At 50.0% G+C, this 19,552-nt stretch overlaps 6 protein-coding genes across 6 annotated transcripts; 1 reads left to right on the top strand and 5 right to left on the bottom strand.

The window, feature by feature from the left end:
* Nucleotides 1-157: 157 nt before the first annotated feature.
* ALT_2556 (class II aldolase/adducin family protein) lies at nucleotides 158-1,125 on the bottom strand (the record flags this gene model as incomplete). Its single annotated transcript, XM_033561260.1, has 3 exons — nucleotides 158-514; nucleotides 560-867; nucleotides 918-1,125. 3 exons carry the CDS (start codon nucleotides 1,123-1,125, stop codon nucleotides 158-160), a joined length of 873 nt encoding a protein of 290 aa, XP_033417151.1.
* A 444-nt stretch (nucleotides 1,126-1,569) lies between these two features.
* ALT_2555 (GFA family protein) lies at nucleotides 1,570-2,077 on the bottom strand (the record flags this gene model as incomplete). Its single annotated transcript, XM_033561261.1, has 2 exons — nucleotides 1,570-1,926; nucleotides 1,994-2,077. The coding sequence occupies 2 exons, from the start codon at nucleotides 2,075-2,077 to the stop codon at nucleotides 1,570-1,572; spliced, it is 441 nt and encodes a 146-aa protein (XP_033417152.1).
* A 284-nt stretch (nucleotides 2,078-2,361) lies between these two features.
* Nucleotides 2,362-4,710, bottom strand: ALT_2554 (uncharacterized protein; the record flags this gene model as incomplete). Its single annotated transcript, XM_089599370.1, has 5 exons — nucleotides 2,362-2,592; nucleotides 2,673-2,733; nucleotides 2,966-4,178; nucleotides 4,228-4,417; nucleotides 4,468-4,710. The coding sequence occupies 5 exons, from the start codon at nucleotides 4,708-4,710 to the stop codon at nucleotides 2,362-2,364; spliced, it is 1,938 nt and encodes a 645-aa protein (XP_089456516.1).
* A 1,379-nt stretch (nucleotides 4,711-6,089) lies between these two features.
* Nucleotides 6,090-8,012, top strand: ALT_2553 (uncharacterized protein; the record flags this gene model as incomplete). Its single annotated transcript, XM_089599369.1, has 6 exons — nucleotides 6,090-6,286; nucleotides 6,336-6,359; nucleotides 6,416-6,849; nucleotides 6,985-7,790; nucleotides 7,846-7,862; nucleotides 7,916-8,012. The coding sequence occupies 6 exons, from the start codon at nucleotides 6,090-6,092 to the stop codon at nucleotides 8,010-8,012; spliced, it is 1,575 nt and encodes a 524-aa protein (XP_089456515.1).
* Nucleotides 8,013-14,143: 6,131 nt separating this feature from the next.
* Nucleotides 14,144-15,787, bottom strand: ALT_2552 (putative MFS transporter; the record flags this gene model as incomplete). Its single annotated transcript, XM_089599368.1, has 2 exons — nucleotides 14,144-15,485; nucleotides 15,603-15,787. 2 exons carry the CDS (start codon nucleotides 15,785-15,787, stop codon nucleotides 14,144-14,146), a joined length of 1,527 nt encoding a protein of 508 aa, XP_089456514.1.
* Nucleotides 15,788-17,647: 1,860 nt separating this feature from the next.
* On the bottom strand, nucleotides 17,648-19,552 carry ALT_2551 (phosphotransferase family protein; the record flags this gene model as incomplete). Its single annotated transcript, XM_089599367.1, has 4 exons — nucleotides 17,648-18,540; nucleotides 18,606-18,977; nucleotides 19,051-19,335; nucleotides 19,393-19,552. The coding sequence occupies 4 exons, from the start codon at nucleotides 19,550-19,552 to the stop codon at nucleotides 17,648-17,650; spliced, it is 1,710 nt and encodes a 569-aa protein (XP_089456513.1).

The raw sequence follows: 19,552 nt of genomic DNA, 5'->3' as shown, positions 1-19,552 counted from the left end.
TGGAGAGCTTGAACACAAACAATCACGAAACGTCAAAGAAAATCCACATTGTATGTACAGGTTAACACCATAGTCCTCCGCACACACCCCTGTCCTCTCACCAACTCTCTGAATAGCACTCCCCAAGCTGTAGTAGCGAGCAGAACGAGATATCTGTTTACTTCAAATAGTCCCCATTCGTCTCCTGATGAATCACATCAAACATGGGCTTCGCACTGAACCACCCAGCCATCGGAGTCCCAACCGTCTTGTAAGTGAAAGCAGCATCCGCATCATCAATCTTGATAGTCTGTCCGCCCCGTCCCGCAGCTGCAGCATCTGCTAAAAGCTGCGCATAGCAGCACTTTTCCAGCGAAACAAACCAAAAGACTGTCTCCTCAACCGTGCGACCAACGGTCAAAAGACCGTGGTTCTGCAACAAAGCCGCTTTCTTATTCCCAAGCGCTTGAGCAATATTCTTGCCTTCTTCCTCGGCAAGAACGACGCCGTTGAATTGCTTGTAGACAATGTGATCCTGTAACCGTCAGCAGATACCCAAACCCGGCGAAGACAAGCGTACATTGTAGAACGCGCACGAATCCTGAGTAATGATATCCAGCGGTCGGCCCAGCGTGCAGAACGCTCGGCCATGGAGGCTGTGGCTGTGCGCCGCACACACAACATCTGGTCTGGCAGCGTGGATTGCGGAATGAATCATGTACGCCGCGGCGTTGAGCAAGCGGACCTCGCCTCCATCGATGACCTGCCCTTCGTGATTCACGCGAATCAAATCAGACGCCTTGATCTGCGAGAATGCTACGCCAAACGGATTCACCCAGAAAGTGTCCGGTTCGACCGGATCACGCAGCGTGATGTGGCCGGCCACACCTACCATCGTCAATAGCCGAACAAATTCCGGGGACTAATGGTGGTCATACCCTCGTCGTATCCATATTTGCCAAAAATGCGAAACGCGGCCGCTAGACGCCCCTTGAGATACTCGCGCTCCTCCATTTTGTTCTCGAATACTGGTTGTTTCGGCATGGTCATCTTGACCTTGGCTTTTTCGGCGCCGGCCGCCTGGGACGACTCTGGGGATCGGAGGGTGACATTGGAGACGGTTTCTGTGGCGGTTGGAGGGGCCATTTCGACAGTGCTATTTTATAGTAATCTGTCTCTTTTGGATTTGTGAGTGGTAATTGCTGTTGCAGTATATTATATATTGGCGAAGAGTGAGAACTACGTTTGTAATTAGGTGGTGACGTGGTGACATCGACCCCAGATTATGCGGAGTTTATCGCTCCAAGCGGGGTAAGGTCGCTGGGTCCTGAGTCCTGACTCCTGCATTGCCGATCAGCATCCGAGGTTTAGTACCATCAACCGAATCATTGGACCATGGTTATTATATTTACGACGCCGTGGTTTCTACTCCTGCCTATTATATAGCTTCGGTCCAGAGGCGACCGCGTATCTTTCATGTTTTTATCCTTCTAGTGCCCAAAGCGAAAACTGCAAGGTGTCAATATATATCTCAGTTGATCAACAGGTCTATAAGTTTATCACAAAAATCACTCAGGAAATGACCGTCGACTAGCCCATAGATTTGTCCAGTCGCGTGATATTCTCATCCTTCATCTGTTCAACCCACTTATCCTTGCGGACACACCAGATCTCCATCGCCAACTCCCCACATTCATCCCTGTACGGATCATCAAGCGTCCCCGTTTTGATAATAATGACTTCATCCTGACCACTCGGTTCGGACGTAAAGGGCGTCCCGCAGTCCCCGCAAAACATCCGGGGAACACCAGTGCCGCGCTCGCTCTTATCGACGTAAAGTTTCGGCTGGCCCTTGGTCCAGTGGAGGCTTGTCTTCGGGATGGCAATGTTGGCAGAGAAGCCGGAGCCAGTGTAGCGTTTGCAGTTGATGCAATGGCAGAGAATAACCTATGAGACGAGTCGTGAGTCAGTCATGATTGGTGAGAGCTTGAAGACTGCAGGGGTGAATAAGGACCTTGGGAGTTGTGGAGTCGGGGAGATCGATCCGGTAGGTCACGGCATTGCAGAGGCAGGTGCCTGTATAAGACTTTTGAGACATCTTGACTGGATATTGTTTCCAGTTGTTTCGGTTTCCGTCCAATTAATATTTTCTGGAAACGATTCAATGCGAAGGCTGAATAAATATTGGGTGTGCTTCCAGTCAGCAGCAAAGAGTGCTTCAAAAGAGAGTGAGGGGTAGAGTGTTATGTAAGCAGAAATGACAAAAGGGCGTAAAAGGACCCCGCGCTTGCGGACAAAAGTGGAGACAACCACAGGCTTGGGAGTGTCAACATGATAAACAGTCTCGGAAAAAGTAATGCTCTCTCCTGAAGAGAAGTACTTTTAGGCGAACGGCAGTCTTCGGCTCAGATTGTTGGCTTGGGCAACCATGTTCATCAACGCGTCGTACATAGCTCTATCTGCAGCATTCATTGTTTGAACGGACCCTGAGCCCCCCAAGAGGGGCTTCAAGTCCGCACTGCAGACCGTTCCCGGATCGGGCAACACGCCGTTCTGGAAGTAAGCGCGAATAGCCTTGCTCACGCACAGCGATGGTGCGGCTAAGGTGGTGTGCTACTGGAGGTTAGACCCGGAATTGAAGACATTCTTGCTGACAATGCAGGTGATAGAATGGTAGGAGGGATAATGCTTACTCCTTCGGAGTCTTGTTGGAGTACGACTGAACCAGGAAAACTTTCCGACATCTTCTTCGCACTGTAAAATGATCGCCAGTCAGCATAGTGGTGGAATAGCGGAGAGGAATGAGATTGGAGACCTGCTTTCTCAACGGAGTGACTGGATCCAGACTATTGCTCACAAGAAGAAGTGGATGAGATGTATTGCCAGTGTACGGCCCTATCAAGATTTGGTGAGAAAGGAGCGCACTGGAATGATGACCAGTATACCTGTCAACTGCCATTTCGGCCTCGACTTGTGTCCAACGCACCCTAGTCCAGTGATCGTAGCCCAATAATCCCCCAAGGTAAAACTCCGGGCTTTCTGAGATGCCCATGCTTCCTGGAAACGTGTTTGGTCCATGTCACGTAGATATGGGGCATCGGAGCATAAGATTGCCGACATAGCATGGAGTTCGTTCGCCCCCTTCTCAAGACACTCGCCAGACCACGGCCCTGTTTGCAGGCATTGGTCAGATGGGCACGAAGGCGAGCGAGATCGCTGCTTGAAGTCGGCCATCGGAGACCCATCACCCTCGGCCAATGACTTTGCAAAGTGTGCCAGCAAAGGAAATACAAATAGAGGTTGGTACACCGAGTAGCGAAGAACCGATTTCAGATCGGTCCACGTGACGACTTCGGGCCCCCGTGTGGCTGACCGTGCTACTGGCACGGATGCGTTGTATAGGGCCGCTTCTAGTTCCAGATATGCAGCTTTGATGGCTGCAGGACCTCCTTGCCTATAGAAGGGGCATCCATCGAGGCCGGCTGAGTCGCAGTAGAATGCAAAACGGTCGAAGATTGCGTCAGCATCAGCAATCACATCAGGTCCTTCCCCAGTGTAGTACTTGTCGACATCGACCACGGCGTCCAGTAAAACACGCTCCATCCGATCAGGGAACATCGTCGCAAAGGTGCTTCCGAGCACAGTTCCGTACGAACGGCCCCAGTACAGGAGCTTTTCTTGCCCTCTCTTCCACTTGGTTCGTGTCACGATGCTCTGTTGCTGGTCATACCCGTACATGCGATCGTACATCCTCTGTTCAGTCTGACCTTGCCTTTCCCGCCATTCACCGTGTCGCTCAATGATTTCGAGCATATCCCTCGCGACTGGCGGTGTATTAAGATGCTCTCCAAGAGCTTCATCAGTTCCCTCCGGCGTCGACTGTAGTGCCTCGGAACAAGCAGCGCCAAGAGCAAGGGCACGCTGCCAATTGCGCATGAGGGAATCGTGAGAGCTACCCAGCATGCCATCCGCCTCGGCCTGGAGCTCCCAGTTCCTCTGCGAAAATAAATTGGGGAAACAGCTGAACCCGGGAGTCGTGTTGTTAACGCCACGTGGATCAAAGCCTATGATATCAAAGTATCGAGCCGACAAGTGCGCAGTTTTCGTCGGCAATGCAGGATCAGTTTCCGCATCAACGATCATCTGCATGTCCCGACCGAACATCAGAGCCTGTCCGACTCCAGAACCACCAGGGCCCCCTGCCTTCATCAGAGTCTGATATGGAGAGAAAGGGAAAGTCAAGAATACCGGGATTGATTAGAACTGCACCACCATACCGGAAGTCTGTCACCGGGACCTTTGCAGGTAAGCGTGCAATGGCAATAGCCATCTGGCGGCCCTGACCGTTCGTCCGATGATAGTCCATGGGCACCTCAAGTCGGGCGCACTGGAAGCCGTTGAAGCAGTCATGGTATTCCAAAGATTTGGAAGGCATAATCTGCGTACGCTGTTAGACAGAAGCCCATCGAAATAGATTTCCTGTCGTACCTGGTCCCAACTGAACGCTGGCGGCGGTGCGCTCTTCTCTCCGTTTGCTGTTGAGTGATGGACTCCGTCAGGCAGCATCAACCACAAAAAGCCGGCCAATCCCATCAACGCCAGCGCAATGGGACGAGCCTTGTTCCGCCGACCTGGGATAGGAGGAGACGGTCGGGAAGACCCATTCTGCTTTTCCAGAGCCATGGCTACGTTGGTACCCGTCTTGACGTTCTGGAGCGAGGATAAATCCATGATTTCTAAAGATACATCTTGAGGAGTTCGACCTGGAAGGACGGCCTACAATGTCCGAGCGATGGGGATGGCGCACTTTGGGGGCTGAGGTTGCAGCACCTTATCCACTACTGACCATCATCGGCATGAACACCAAACGACAGCGAATCATAACACGATGAATTCAGACGAGGAAGAGGTGGCAGTGACCCACAAATCTGACTGGATCATTGAATTACAGATAGGGCTAGAAAGAATGCGGTTCGGACAAGGCCAATACCCAACAGAGACACCGATCGACCTAAGTGGGGTTATTGTGTCTAACTCGGATCTAGGAACTGAAGTTATCGATCCCCGTCACTGTTATGGTCTCTGAGAAATTTCAATGATTTCCTCCATGGTCTGGTCTGTTCTTGACGCGATCGACATGTCTCGATTAATAGGAAAAATGGTATGATGGACAAGACTTTGACAGTGATAACATCGATGCCAACTGACAAATTCCATCATTCTTGACTCCTGTGATTGTACGACGCGTACCGTGTCGGTCATGTGATCCCTCGACAGTCAGGGTTCGAGCTGACAATACCTCAAGTGGCCTGGGCTAATAGCCGTGTCTCGTTTTAAAATCATATGTATTTATGATCCGCTGATGAGGAGATACTGGGTTTGTGGAGGATCTTAATCCTGGCTCTCCAATCTTAGAAGAGGCAGAGGCCCTCATGATGGCATCTTGTCGCTTGTAGTGAACGTTTTTCGACCATAAACGGAAGCAGAGCTCTCAAGCAAGGCACAGTATGGTTCTATGGCTCTCCCCTGAATAGGCGATGCGCTTCCGTGGTCCTGAATGTCCTGAATCAACTATTTGTCGATCAAGCTGCAATGGGGCAGTCACTGCTTCGCTTCTGCGGCGCTACTTGACGTGTCAATAGTCCATGTCGATCCTCAGCATCACTTGCTCCTTTCGGCATCCATGGCTTCCTTCCATCTGCAAGTCCTTCTGGACCGATCGCCCGCCACTTTGGACAAAATTCGGACACACGGAGTTGCAATCTTTCGGTAGTATGTCGGAGATCCCTCCCTAGAATTCCATTTTTCTCTTCGCTCAAATTGATCATGATACATACCCTGATTGCTTCTCGCAGCGGGAGATTTACTCCCGATCTGCTGACACTGATCGAAACTTATTATTTGCACGCATCTGGCCTCGATCATTCTTCAATTTTATTCCTTATCTTTTGATAAAGCTTGTCGGTTCAATTTGTTCAATTTCTATGCTTTTGATACATCCGCATTTGAGCATCTTCTCTTTCAGGCGATCTCACTTATTGCCGGCAAACGGCATTCTGCAAATAAAGAAATAGTATGATACTGACTCTACGGAGCAGATCCGGATATCAATGGCCCTCGATACAAATATTGTTCGGAAGAACGACCTGATCGAGGATCGTCTGTCGAATCCGGAAAATGGGCAAGACAACACGCATGACGATATTCGCGAGTTAAACGATGAGTGTCTAAAGGGGGCAAGCGTCACCAGGATCGAAGTCATTGACTCGGTAAGCGGTCCGAGAAGTAGATATATTCTGTACGCTGGGTATGCATAAAGGCCCTATTTATGGACGAAAGTTACTGATATACCCTAGGCTGGTAATGGTGATGATCGTCTTGTACATACTTTCATTCACCTCAGAATCTGGCATGGGCATTAACCACAGTGATGCAGTGAACTGGACAATTCGACGGTAAGCACCTATCGTAACTTTGCAGCGTCCGAGTTCGACCAGCTTTCGATGTTGGCAACGTTGAACACCGTCACGAGTATCGTCGCCGCTGTCAGCAAACCACCGATTGCCAAATTGTCAGACGTTCTAGGAAGAGCTGAAACGTACATCATCACGGTTACCAGCTACATACTCTCTTATATTCTGTGTGCCTCAGCTAGATCCTTCGACACTTATGCCGGCGGGTGCGTCCTTTACGCTCTTGGCCAATCTGGCACTTCGATACTAAACGCGATTGTCGTTTCTGATATCTCGTCCATGCGCTGGAGAGGGTTGGTTTATAATATACTATATCTTCCATTCCTCGTCACTCCCTGGATCTCAGCATTTATTATTGACAGCGTCGTCAATGGCATTGGATGGCGCTGGGGAATCGGTATGTTTGCCATTATAATGCCGTCTTGCGCTAGTATCATAATTATCAGTTTACTTGTCTTTCAGCATCGTGCAAAGAAGGCCGGTTCTGTTGTCTGTCATCGTCCGAGCCTGCGTGGTTTCTGCTCGGGAATAGACCTAGGAGGTATTGCGATCCTGACTTGCGGGTTTTCCTCGCTCTTGATTCCTATCACCTTGGCGGCCATAACAACAAGTCGATGGAAGACACCATGGATAGATGCCCTTATTGTCTTGGGAGCCGTCTCTCTAGCTTGCCTCTATCCTTACGAGAAGTACATTGCTAAACATCCGGTGATTCCTGTACAATACTTCCATGCATTGTCCGTCCTCGTACCGGTAGCACTTGCTTGCATCGACAACATTGGGTTCGGCACCACTCACACCTACCTCTACGCCTGGTCGATGGTCTCACATAATCTTTCGCCTCGCACTGCCCAGTTTCTCACCTGGACAAGTGGCGTCATGCAAGCGCTCATAGGGATGTGCATCGGTCTGCTTATGTACCGCCTGCGAAGGTACAAATGGATCGCTGTAGCCGGTGCTATCATTCGGCTGCTCGGCTACGGGCTAATGATTCGCCTTCGTACAAACACAAGCTCACTGGCGGAACTCTTCATCGTCCAACTGATACAGGGGCTAGGCAGCGGGATCATCGAGACAGTAGCAATCGTTGCAGCCCAGATCTCCGTACCGCATTCGGAACTCGCTCAGGTGACATCGCTGGTTATGCTGGGCGCATTCATGGGTAATGCGGTTGGGTCTGCCATTGCTGGGGGAATCTATACCGGGGAACTTCGCGAGCGACTGCACGTACGCTTGGGTAGTGCCATTGGCGAGGCCAGGCTGGATCAGTTGTATGATTCCATCACGGGAACTTTACCCGTGTGGGGAACATGGCAGCGAGCAGCAGTAAATCATGCAGTAAGTATTCCAGGTCTTTTGCTGCTTTCCATCATCTGCTGATCTGTTTGACTAGTACTCTGATGTCATGGGGTCCGTCGTCACTACTTCGATGTGGAATACAACTAAGCTAACATCCCGAACAGTTACATCTGTTATGCGGCCCTGGCGGTCTCTGTTTCCGTTGTCCTTCTTACCTTGCTGCTGCCTGATAAGCGCTTGGGGTATGTGCCGCCTGCCTGAATACATTTCGGCCCAGTGCTGATTGAGAGCTAGTGACGGACATAATCTCGTAGAAAAATCTCACCTGGCAGATATTCCGATGTCTAATGCGGACGGTGTACGTGAATCATCCAGGCGAAGTCAATGATATCCAGTCGGTCTTTGTCTTGGTCATAGCAGTTCTGCACAGACAAAATGATATCCATTTCAAGTTCCCAGACAGCGCTCTAACCAGCATGCTTGCCATGTACTTGACAGTCTTTGACATCTAGTGATAAAGAACGGCCACTGTCTACATTTCCATCAATCCGTTTTGGACCTCAGCATGAAAGACTGAAAGATACCTGGGTACATGCATCTAGAGTCTAGCAAGCCGGCAGGCAGGCATTGATTCATTACTCCACTCTTTCCCGCAAAGCTGTTTCCCTCTATGACGTCTAGTCATTGTATCTATTTCTTTGATGGCCTGAAAGGAGTTGAGTCTCTGATTTCCTTCAACTGAGCAAACGATGCCTCTTTGTATGTTCGCATTTCGCTCTCCTTCTCCTTTTCCATCAATGAGGCGGCAGAAGCATAAATACCGCCGTCTTCCTTCCCTGACCATCAGTTCTCCATCTTCTGTATACCTCCTCACATTTCTCTCTTATGTATTCCTCCTCATAATACACTTACAGCAATGCCGTGCTGGTGTCCATTGTCATCGGAGGTGGTGCGCGTGGCCTAGTGATGGCAAACAGGTTATCAGAAGACATTAGTGCTCCAGTTTTGTTAATTGAAAGGGGCTGTTCCATCCTCTGAAATCCCCCTTGTCTATAAGACGAGCCATATGGCGCGGGCTTCGGATCAGCAATCGACTATGACTACCAGCCCGCAGGGGTACACGGGAAATGGTCCCCTAGGTGGGACTACCACATTCAATGGCGTGTCATATATACCCGCGCCGAAGATGTACAGATCAACGCGTGGCAGACAATTGGTCGCTGGGGTGAGACTGGGAGACACTGTTCCCTTATTACAAGAAGAGTGGGACTTTGAGGTTCATACCTCCTCCAGTACAGCGGTGGTACTAATTACAAGGCATGTACCATGGAAAGTCTGGCCTATGCTTGTGGGATGGACATATGATATGCAAAATAGCGGCATCCATGCTATGCTGAATCTCACCTACCAGCACCTGGGTATCCCCAAGACGATTATTGTCCGCTATATACAGTAGGGTCTCATCACCGAGTTCTACATTTACCCATGTCCGGCTCATTGCTTCTACTCAAAGGTCTATACACAGATATCAAGACCGCCTGGCGATTGCTTTTGTACACACAAGGCCGTAGTCCTGCGTGAAGAACTACTATCGCGAACAACACACTCTGTTGATTATGTTGCACGATTTGAGCCACTCTCCACTTCGCATCCCTCCAGATATCGCCCCTAGATCACGATTATCGGGCGGTAAGTCGCAGGTGTCTCACGAGCTCACCGGCCTTTTTTATCCGAGTATGTATAGTGTCTGATTTGAGTGAAGGGAAATACAGATGCGGAACCAGTCCCAGTGAGGAGCATAAGACAGGCTAAATCGCATGGGCATAGTCCTTCATTCGAATTGGGTTTCAACTCTGACCCCCGCCCTCGGCATTCTCGTATTTATCGAGGTATCTATCGAGCTGCTCCTGCGCGTGTTGTCTGGCTTCATCCGAGGCGTTTGGGTTCATAGCGGTGCTGCTCTTCGTCAATCTTCTTTTCTTTTCTTTTTTGTCACGGGGACGTACGCTTTGTATCCCCTCATTACGTCCGGCTGGTGGGTGCCAGGCGGGGGCTCGCGGTTTCGAGGCTTGCTTCGCCTTCGGCCTTCGCCTAGGGTGTGGGATCGGTTTCGGCTTCGGCTTCGGGGCATGGTTTAGTAATTTTGTCTGTCGATGGGGTGTAGTAGTGATGGACGCGTATGTGGATCGATTGAGTTGGGTGTGTTGATTTAAGGGTTTAAATAGCTTGAGGAGACGCCACTGTATTTGGTAATGATGATGATGTGCTACGTGCTTTGAGGTGATGAGTGTATGACATGTGTGGTGTTTCCGTGGTTGAGGGTCCGTTGTAGTTCCTCGCCTTTGGCATTCTATTTGCGTGGATCATGGTCGTGTTGCGCCCAAATATGATGAAGAACAATGGCCACTAGATCTCAGGCGCGCAGATGACCACTGTCGGACAGGCGCAGGCAAGTGATATTTAACCGTCCAGCCCTTGACCTGCACTGGACAACTGCAAGTAACCCGCTTACTGGCATATTATGAAGGTAGCTGGGAGCATGGCGTATGGGACAAAACATTTGCAGCGCTGGGATAGGCATTTGTGGCGCTGTCTTTGATCGAACAGGAGCTGCAAATCATCAAGACCTCGGTCACAATCGAGGACTTTGAGGGAGAGTCGATGTAGTTTGTCATTATACCGCGTTATAGTGCTTCTCGACAAGTCCATCTCTCGTTCGATCATAGTCCATAGCACAGCTGCGCAGGTCCTACTTGGTGGCATAGTAGGGATTATCTCTCTAGATTGATGATCATGTAGTGATGCTCTGCAGAGTTGCTCAAAGGGAGAAAAAAAGGCTCCGGGGAAGACGTGGAGGAATTTGGCAGAGTTCGGAAATAGTATACTTATGATGTACAAAAGGTACCATGAGGGGCAGTAAGAGGATGTCACAGAAGTATGACATGATAAGGCATTATTACTGACTGGGCAGACACTGATGATGGATCTCTGTCATGTGAGTATGTGAGTATGCTGTAGCTTAGGATACATGGCATCACAGCCACACCTTTCATTACATTGACTCCATCCTCGACCCTACTTCTCAACGTTGAAGTTGTTATGGAAATCTATACTAACGCTACACATATGTGTATATGTATACAACAATAGGTTCATTCCCTTGTGAGCCTGCCCAAGGCTCTACCTCGCCGGATCCACGTCCGGAGAATATTCTTGTTCAGTGGGGGGAGTTCAATGCCTTCATCATCTTCGGTCTTGAAGTTCGGTGCCAGTCCCTTCGATTCCTTTCTTCTCTTGTACCACCACCAGGAAGCAATCACAAGAAGGGTAAGAGGGAGGGTAAGGACAAGCCATAGCCACCACAGCCCTGTGACAGTTATGTGTGTACTATTCTCAGAGGACGTGAATATACCAGCATCTAAAACAGCCTACCCGGCTTCGTCAGCAAAGGCTCCCTAAGTCATGACAATTCCGCCGGAAGGGGGGAGGCGGGATCATTTGATACTCACTGCTGTAAATGTCCCAGGGAGAAACACCATTGTTAGAGCAGCAATTGCACTCATGCTAGTACTATCCTGCTTCATACTAGTAGCAAGCAGTATATTACTGGCTGCGTCTTGCTGCTCCACAAGGATAGACACTAACATCAAGGTGCTATTCTGGCGTGACTTGTAGCTCTGTAACCAGATCTTCTGTTTTTGCATGGACTCAATAACATGGCTAATTGAGTTGGCTGCTCTCACATAGACGCGAGACGGACATGATATAGCTTCATGCAGGCGAGTATGGATAGTGCGAATTGTGGTTGCTGTTACAATGGAAATATCTGCATTATTAAGGTGGGAATCCGCATTATTTGATGTATGTTGTAACTGTGTGATAAAATCGCTCAGTTGGTGTCGGTCGCCGTTTTCTAGATCTGAGAGATATCCATCGATCCTGTTGATCTGCATAGCTGTCAAAATGCGAAATTTGGCTTCTTCCATGATCTAGAATTTATACCTGAAACCATATGGCGCGCCGAAATTGCTGGACATGATATTTCGATGCCTCAAAGGACAATGCGGAGAGCATAATGGCGATGTTGAATGGGTCATTAAGGAAGAGATTCGCCCTTTTTTCCGGCCGGGCAGTTTTCATAGCGCTGTCTAGAATCTTAGTCAAGACTCTTATACTGGAATCTCCATTTTTGTGCGATATAATATAAGTGGTGAGCTTGAGAGCAGCACTGTAGCGCATATAGACCGATACTAATGCACCTTGAGCGTACAAGTTCCAACGCGGATGCTGGCAGAAGAAGTCTGGGAGATATCAGCTGGACTCGTAGCCTCAGTCTGAGGTATAAGCAAACCACAAGCTAGAAAATTGCCATCATCGTCTGTATGCCATTCTGTCTGCGGCGCCCAGTAGTCAAGGCGCCCTAGCAAGTTCATGATAAACAGGGGGCTGACTTGGAGGGTTTGGAATAATTCCCTAACGTTGTCTCGGCTCATTGCACTGCAGCTCCCGAAAGACGTGCCCCCAGCCGGTGAAAGAGGGACAAAACTACACATGTCAGAGAGCAGAAACATATAGGGAAGTTGCGAGCGTACAATGCGAGTAGTCGTCGTGGCCTCAAATTTGGCTCATTCGACGCTGGACTCAGGGTAGTGGAAGACGTAGAGTTGTCAGAAGTCGAAACATTCTTTGAAACATGATTCAGCTTCTTGAAATACGGAGAGCTCAAGAATCCTGTCTTACCTGTAATAGATCACTGAGAGACCTGGTATCCAGATGACGCCATGCTTGAGGCCGTCAGTCTATTGACGTATATGCAACCAGATCAAAAAGTGCGCTTACTTGAGTTCATCCCATCCACGTCAAAGCATCTAATGTCGGTCTTATCAGAGAAATTTCTGGGATTTGAGAAATGTTTCTCATGCTGTGCTGCTGCGAAAATATCTTGGAGTGACTCGGGACTATCAAGAGGGTAATTATCTCGGTCGAAGGGAAATGTGAAATCCAGATCGTTGGCATGTATGTCCATAATGTTGTGCTCGCTTATTTTGCAATATTCTAGAGTAAATGATATTTATCATTGAGAGCTGGTATATGGGATTTTGCAAAGAATGGTGAGGTAGTGCTTGTGTTGGACGGAGGCCTAGGGTGCTCAGTTATATCTTTTGGGGCGTTTTCAGCCTCGCGGGATCAACAAGAGCACTTGTTACACATACCACTGTCTAAGCCTCCACCTGCAGTTTTGCGACGGAGAAGCTGGTTGGCTGACCAATAGTACCATGCCAGGTTGTAGGCGGACGGGGGTTGTGAGAGCCAGCACATAGGCTGTCAAAAGAATCTGGCAAGACTTGGTGCCCATTAACCCTCTCGAATCCTCTGTGGCTAATGACGATGTGAAAGACCACAGCAACGTTGGTTACTATTCAAATCAATACTCTTCTGAAGAATCTACTTCCCCAATAAAGGTCGCCACGCTTCACATACCCAACACAATCTCCAGGCTATAATGATTCGGGATCATCGGCCGGGATCCGACACGACATACTAAAACTACAAAAGATGCCATGACCCGACAAACTCCCTAGTGCTGGGCGGGGAATTCTCGGTCCTACATGGGACGCGACAGATACCGGTTGCCAGCTTTGCCGCTTCAGTGCGTCATGTGGGATCAACAGCGTCTCGAGCAGTGCGAGCCTTCGGGGCTCCTTCCAACGCCCTGTTGACGAGACCCTTACTGATAAACACGCAGTGTGTACGAACATGGCGCACTGTGATGGTGTATTGGAAAACGTCAAGAAAGAAATATGCTCACTAAGGACATCTCCAAATGAACGTCTATCTTATATATGAAAGGGAGATCAATTTCCCATAGCGACGTCTTGAACAGAATGTTGGACGACCGCAATGATGCAACGAATTACCGGTTATGCAGAGAATTGGATGTGCCGGCATCAATGCGGAAAGCGATGAAAGCCATGGTTGCATGACGAGTTATGTGGTTTCAGCAGCCTGGGGGATATGTGGGGTTGGGACTGGACGACTCCATCTGTGGGATATATGATTTTTCTCTGAAGTTAGAGATTGTTGTCTTTTGGCAAGGCCGATGAGAGCTCAGTGGGTGGGTGGTTACCCGTGACGCATGCTGCCGCTTTGCCTCGGATTTACGCTTGTCAGACAATTTTTAAGCTTGCAACCGTGCTGTTAGGTAGTGTGATCCACAGAGTTCGTCATGGGATGATGAGAGTAGCCAGATGGTAGTGATTAAAGGTTGTTCTTCTCCGTCAGTGGGCAAATAATGCATGTGAGTGAAAAAGGAAACACAAAGTCTTTAGATATCGTACGAACTTATTCATTCCAAAATTCAGCGGAGGCTAGCTATATTATAACCCAAACTATTACAAGAGGTACCTGAATCCCTTCTGCAGCCGACGTGCGGCCGCAAGGTCAATTCCCTCGATCTCCGCCGTGCGCTCCAGCCGCCGTATCTCCTTATCCGTGAGCGTCACCTCGCTGTCGTCCAGCCGCTCCAGGCGCTTGTTCAACGAGCGCAGATGGAAGTACATGATGATTGCCATGATGCCGCCGAGTGTTTGCAGCCCGATACACACGCCCAGCGCGGGACGGTAGTGCGGAAAGTCCTGCTTGCGGTAGGTGAAGGGGGTCCAGATACTGGCGGAGTTACCGATGGAGTTGATGAAGGCGTAGGCGGCGGCGCGCTTAGCCGGGGGACGGGGGATGGCGTTTCCGATCCAGGCGTAGATGGTGCCGTTCTGGGCGAAGATGATGTTCATGAGGAAGAAGGAGAAGTACTTTGGTCCGAAGCTATCGGTGGTCATGAAGATGATGAAGCCGATGATGGTGATGGGGATGGGGTAGAAGAAGAACCAGAAGCGGTTGCCGAAGCGGTCGGAGAGGTGGGAGTGCGCCATGCTGTAGAAGACGACGAAGATGTAGGGCGGTGCGACGAGCAGGAGGGAGATGAAGTGGTCGTACTTAAGTGTCGATGTGAGGGTGGGGAAGAAGTTCTGGAAGCCGCTGGCGCCGGTGATGGACATGTACGCAATGGCGAGAACGTAGGTCTTGATGTCGCTGAAGGCGAGCTTGAGTCCCTTGACCTGGCTCATCTTGCCGGCTTCGTCGACGTCGGCATCGGCGGCTTCGATGGCCAGTCGGCGGTTCGCAACGTGGCGTTCCTCCTCGGAGAGGCGCTTCCAGGTGGAGGGGAAGTCGGGCAGGAATATCATGACCGCGATGCCGACGCCTATGGTGATGGCGCCCTCAATAATGTACAGCCATTGCCAGGCTGCGAGGCCGTGTTTTCCGTCGAGTCCCTTCAGGATACCTGCTGCGATAAGACTTCCGAATGCTCCGCTGAGCAGGGAGCCTGCGTAGAAGATACTCATGCGCAGAGCTAGCTCCTTCTTGGTGTACCACCTGGAGAGGTAGAAGAGCACACCAGCAAAGAATGGAGCCTCGACTAGACCCAGGATGAACCGACAGGCGACGATTCCACCGAAGCTCTTGACTTGGCTCGTCAGCAGCGAGACCAAGCCCCATGCAGCGGTGAAGAATCCCAGGTATAGCGATGGCCGTCCCATATAGTTCAGGATCAGGTTGGACGGCACTTGCATGAGAATGTATCCGACAAATAGAATGGAAAGACCAGTTTGATAGTCGGCATCGCTGAGGTTTAGATCGCGTTCAAGACCTTGTAGACGAGCAGCAGGGTAATTGTTCCTTTGTAGACGTCAGTCCTGGTCGCACTACTGTCACACCGTGGAGGAAATATGCGACCGGTGACAGGCCGAGAAAGCAAGCAGCCAGCTCGACGCAATTCCAGAAAGGCATTCTTACCGATCAATATAGTTCATGAGATAGACGAGAATAACAAGCGGCATGATGGTAGAGTCAAGGCGTCGCCGCAGTTTTTTCTCGATCACTTTCTCTTCTTCGGTCAACTGAGCCAGCTGGGCGACCTCCTCGTGGCTCATCTCAGCCTTCTCCCCCAGAAGGTCTTTGTCGGTAATTACCTCGCCCATCTTGATCGAGCCAGCCGATAACAAAAAGGGGGTTTTTCCAAAAAGAAGAAAAAATGAGTTAGAGAAGCGACAGAGTCTGCGCTGTGGAACTTGCAGAAGAAGAAAGGGATCGGCCATCTTTTATATACTACGCGCTCGAACTGCCGCGGTACTGCACGATTACACCATGTCTGCAAGCTATGCAGTCCTACCTTGATGGGGAACCCCCACGGGACGGAGAGACTGCGAAAGCGCGGGATTGGGCAGCGGAGTGGAAGAGCTCTGTTGTAGATGGATCATTAGGGAGAAATACACAGGGGGAACGGGATTCTGCTGGGGGCGTGGCTTTTCTGGGGAAACGCGGGGAAATAACTGATTGGCTGATTTGGTGACGATGACCCATCAATAATTCTGACAAATGCGGAGAAAAACCCCAATAGACTCCAGTAGACTACATGCTAGAATGGCCTCCCACTCCATATTTACTCCCGTAGCCACTTGCCGTTGGCTGGCTTGCTCCATACTGCCACATATCCTCCCCGCGAACCTGCCATTTTGTGGGTTCCCCCACGTTTCAGGGTCTGTGCTGATTATGCCGTTTGCTTCCCCATATCGGGAGTTGCCCAAAGCGACCTTGTCGAAGTCGGAAGTTGTCCGGTGGCGCACAGCATTAAACTTTGTATTGTAGGAGCTGGGTCCTGGGAGCTCTTTGTGCTGTTTAATCTGGTGCTTCAGCGAGTTGCGGTTGGTATGGGGTAGAGGAGCTGAATAGCTGGAGCTTCTCTCATACGCCAGTTTCTAGCAAGACTATTGTCGAACACTAAGAAGTCTCGCATATCGAGGTAGATTCTTTTGGAGCTTATCTCAGCTCCGCATATTTAGAGGGGATTCGTCAATAGTTGTTGGTCGAACAACCATATCAAGTGCCTGGTCTATTGCCACCAGCCAATTTAGTACGCTTCTGGAAGCTCTGCTGTACCAAGACAAGCGTATTCAGCCTGCCACTCCCATTCATTGGAAATAGAGTTGGAGCCGGCTGGTCTCGCAGCATCTCCGATGCCTGCACATGGCTTGGCCTCTTGGCTACGACCCATGAATCAGTGGCTCGGACTTTCCACGGTCATCGAAGATTTGTCCCATTGAACCGATTCCAGATTGCGACTGGCCGAAGTCGCATCCATCCCAGCCTATTGTGAGCAATGCCGTTCAAATATCCCCGAGCTAGCAGGTTGACACTCGTCATTGACCTAATCAATATGCATCGCACTGGTGAATCCTCCGCGGAGCTCAAGAGCTACGGCTTTTAGTTCCCACTGTCTTTGACGGCTAGAGCGTTGTAAACAATGAGAATATTTGGGACAGTGCCTTACTAGACAAATGGAGAGAAGCATCCTTCGTTTCGAGTTGATGATGCCCAGCAAAGGAGCTAGTAGCGTCAGAAGGGACTTGCTATGTCCTATCAGACCTCCTTGGCGGCATATTCTACAACAGAAGCAGTTATGTTTACTCGAGCACCTGTCAGTCTCATTCGGCGGGAGAGTGTTCCTTGCGTCGGGATGAGAGGCCTCGTGGCTCCGCCCAGAGATACGGTTCCTTTCAGCCACCATCGCTGGAGCCGGTCAAGGCCGTGGCAGCTTAAACAAAGACATCACAACGTCTCGGCCGAGTACCCGCCAAATGACAGCACCTTCTCCCCGAGCCTCCACGTGCCACTCGGCGGTGTGCTGTCGCTCGGCTCGTGATTGCAATCCACCCTTAGGAACCAATCCGTCCATGACATGTCGCGGTGGAGAAGTGATTCCTTCTACAGTGGCATTATGAGCTCTGTGACTGAGTCATGCCGCCACGGGGAAAAGTCCTCCTTGTCTGGCTCTCCCGCCGTTATCTAGCATCAAATGGCCACAATTTATCCGCTTTTGCTACTGTCAGGCCCTCGCCACGAGCCTCTGATTCTCTGGCCGTCTGCATCCATTCGTCGTACGCCGCGCGATGAGCATCTTTCGCAGCGTTCCATACGTCATTCGGAACCCAGCCATCAGAATTCGTATGGAGTGAGTTTCTTAGCCACAGTTTAAGTTTTTGGACAGTCTCAAAGTCTTCATAATCTCGCGCGTGCTTCTTCAATTCTTCTTCATTTGGAGAAAATGGACAAGCGTCCTGCAGTCCCAATTCTGTCCAGCGAGCTGAAAGCTCAATCAATTCTTGGCGGAGCGCCGTGGCACTGTCTCTCCATGTCGTATGACAGTAGTGGAAGACTCGAAACAAGGTCGGATCGAGTAACCTTGCAGGACGTAGTTTAGGAGCAAGACCCTTCATGCACACATCGTATGTCTGGTAACAGATCAACGCATCTTTGCATTCTCGTTCCTTTCGGGCAGGATCTTTGTGTTCCTCATGGCTGTTCTCGAATATGTTTCCATCTGCCTCCTCAGGGAGTGCAGCAAAATCAGGAGTCTCATTGGCGTAGATGAACGCAGGCTCAATGCTCGCTGATTGCCAATCGAGCACGCCCGTAATAACAGTTGGATCCTCGGCTGAGACATAAATATTTCTTTTGTGAAAATCAGGGTGAAGCAGAGCTGGAGTAGCGGCATCCTGGATGCGCTTATTTTTGACCAGTTTCTGCATCACTTCTTGACTTATTTTTAAAAGATTGATGTGATCTCCAATTGAGCCTTGATGAGGAAGAAGGTCGCGATTGCCAGCATCTTCTTTTGGTAAACGAGAGAAACCGGTCTCTATCAAACCTAGGCAATAGCTTGTGAGGTCTCTCCCTAATTTTGTGCCCGCTACGTTAGAACTGTTGTTTAAAAAGGGGATAGAGAATCGTGCAACTGACAAGGACCGCAATTGGGACTCGGACCACCGTAGAGTCCAAGTTCCCCCGGATTCCTGTTCCAGAAAACTGGATTGCAATGTGGACCAACACAGAAGCCCTGTTCGAAGGGAATCTTCATGTGCAACTCAAGCGGCGCATCTGAGAAGTATAGGCTGCCATAGGCCGGAAAGTCCAAGGATGCCATATCTCTCATCGCCAATGCAAGCATCTTAGTACACAGCATATGTTGTTCCGAGTCCATTTTGGGCCACATCTGGTGTAGCTGAACACCAGCAACATGCTCCTGGAAGATATATTCTGCGCCGATTGGATTTGACGAATCATCGCTCCAGTCTAGGATTTTCGGTATTGGAACCGAGATCTTGGACTGTACTATACGAGACACAGCAATTAGTGAGCATGTTAACTGCATCCCCCAGAAAGCAGGTATGTAGATCAGACCTACAGTATGTCATTGTTGCGACTTCAGAGTTGGTGGTTAACCTTGACGGGCCAGCAATACCGGTCGGTAATCTCGCCACAACACAAGGACCTGTGTCCATCGTGAAAAGAAAGACTCGGTTGAACCCGCCTTCTCTCTTTTCGCATTTGACGATGTCCGTTGCTCCTGGACATAGGCTGATAGCCCTTTCACGAAGCGCCGAGAAGTCGAACACAATCTGGCGAGATCTCCGTTCCAGTTCGTCCCGATGAAGCCATCTCCCACTGGTGTACATATATGGATCATGCGCTACAAATGAAGTTAGCGACATAGGAATTACAAGTGAGAGTAAATAATGCTACTAACGTGGAACCGGTTTTCCCGAACCTCCATCAGGCAAGGAATGCGGTGACAGCGTGCTGGGTTTGCTTCCCACATTGAACAGTCGTCGCCGAGAAGAAAAAGGAATCCGGAGATGCTGGCTGACTGGTGAAGGGACTCGCAACGGTGGCCAGAATCGAAGCAT

The sequence above is a fragment of the Aspergillus lentulus genome, assembly GCF_001445615.1.
Source record: "Aspergillus lentulus DNA, contig: Alt04, strain: IFM 54703, whole genome shotgun sequence".
In the NCBI taxonomy this organism is placed as follows: Eukaryota; Fungi; Ascomycota; class Eurotiomycetes; order Eurotiales; family Aspergillaceae; genus Aspergillus; species Aspergillus lentulus.
The sequence above is the reverse complement of the archived record's forward strand: the minus strand, read 5'-3'. Positions and strand labels throughout refer to the sequence as shown.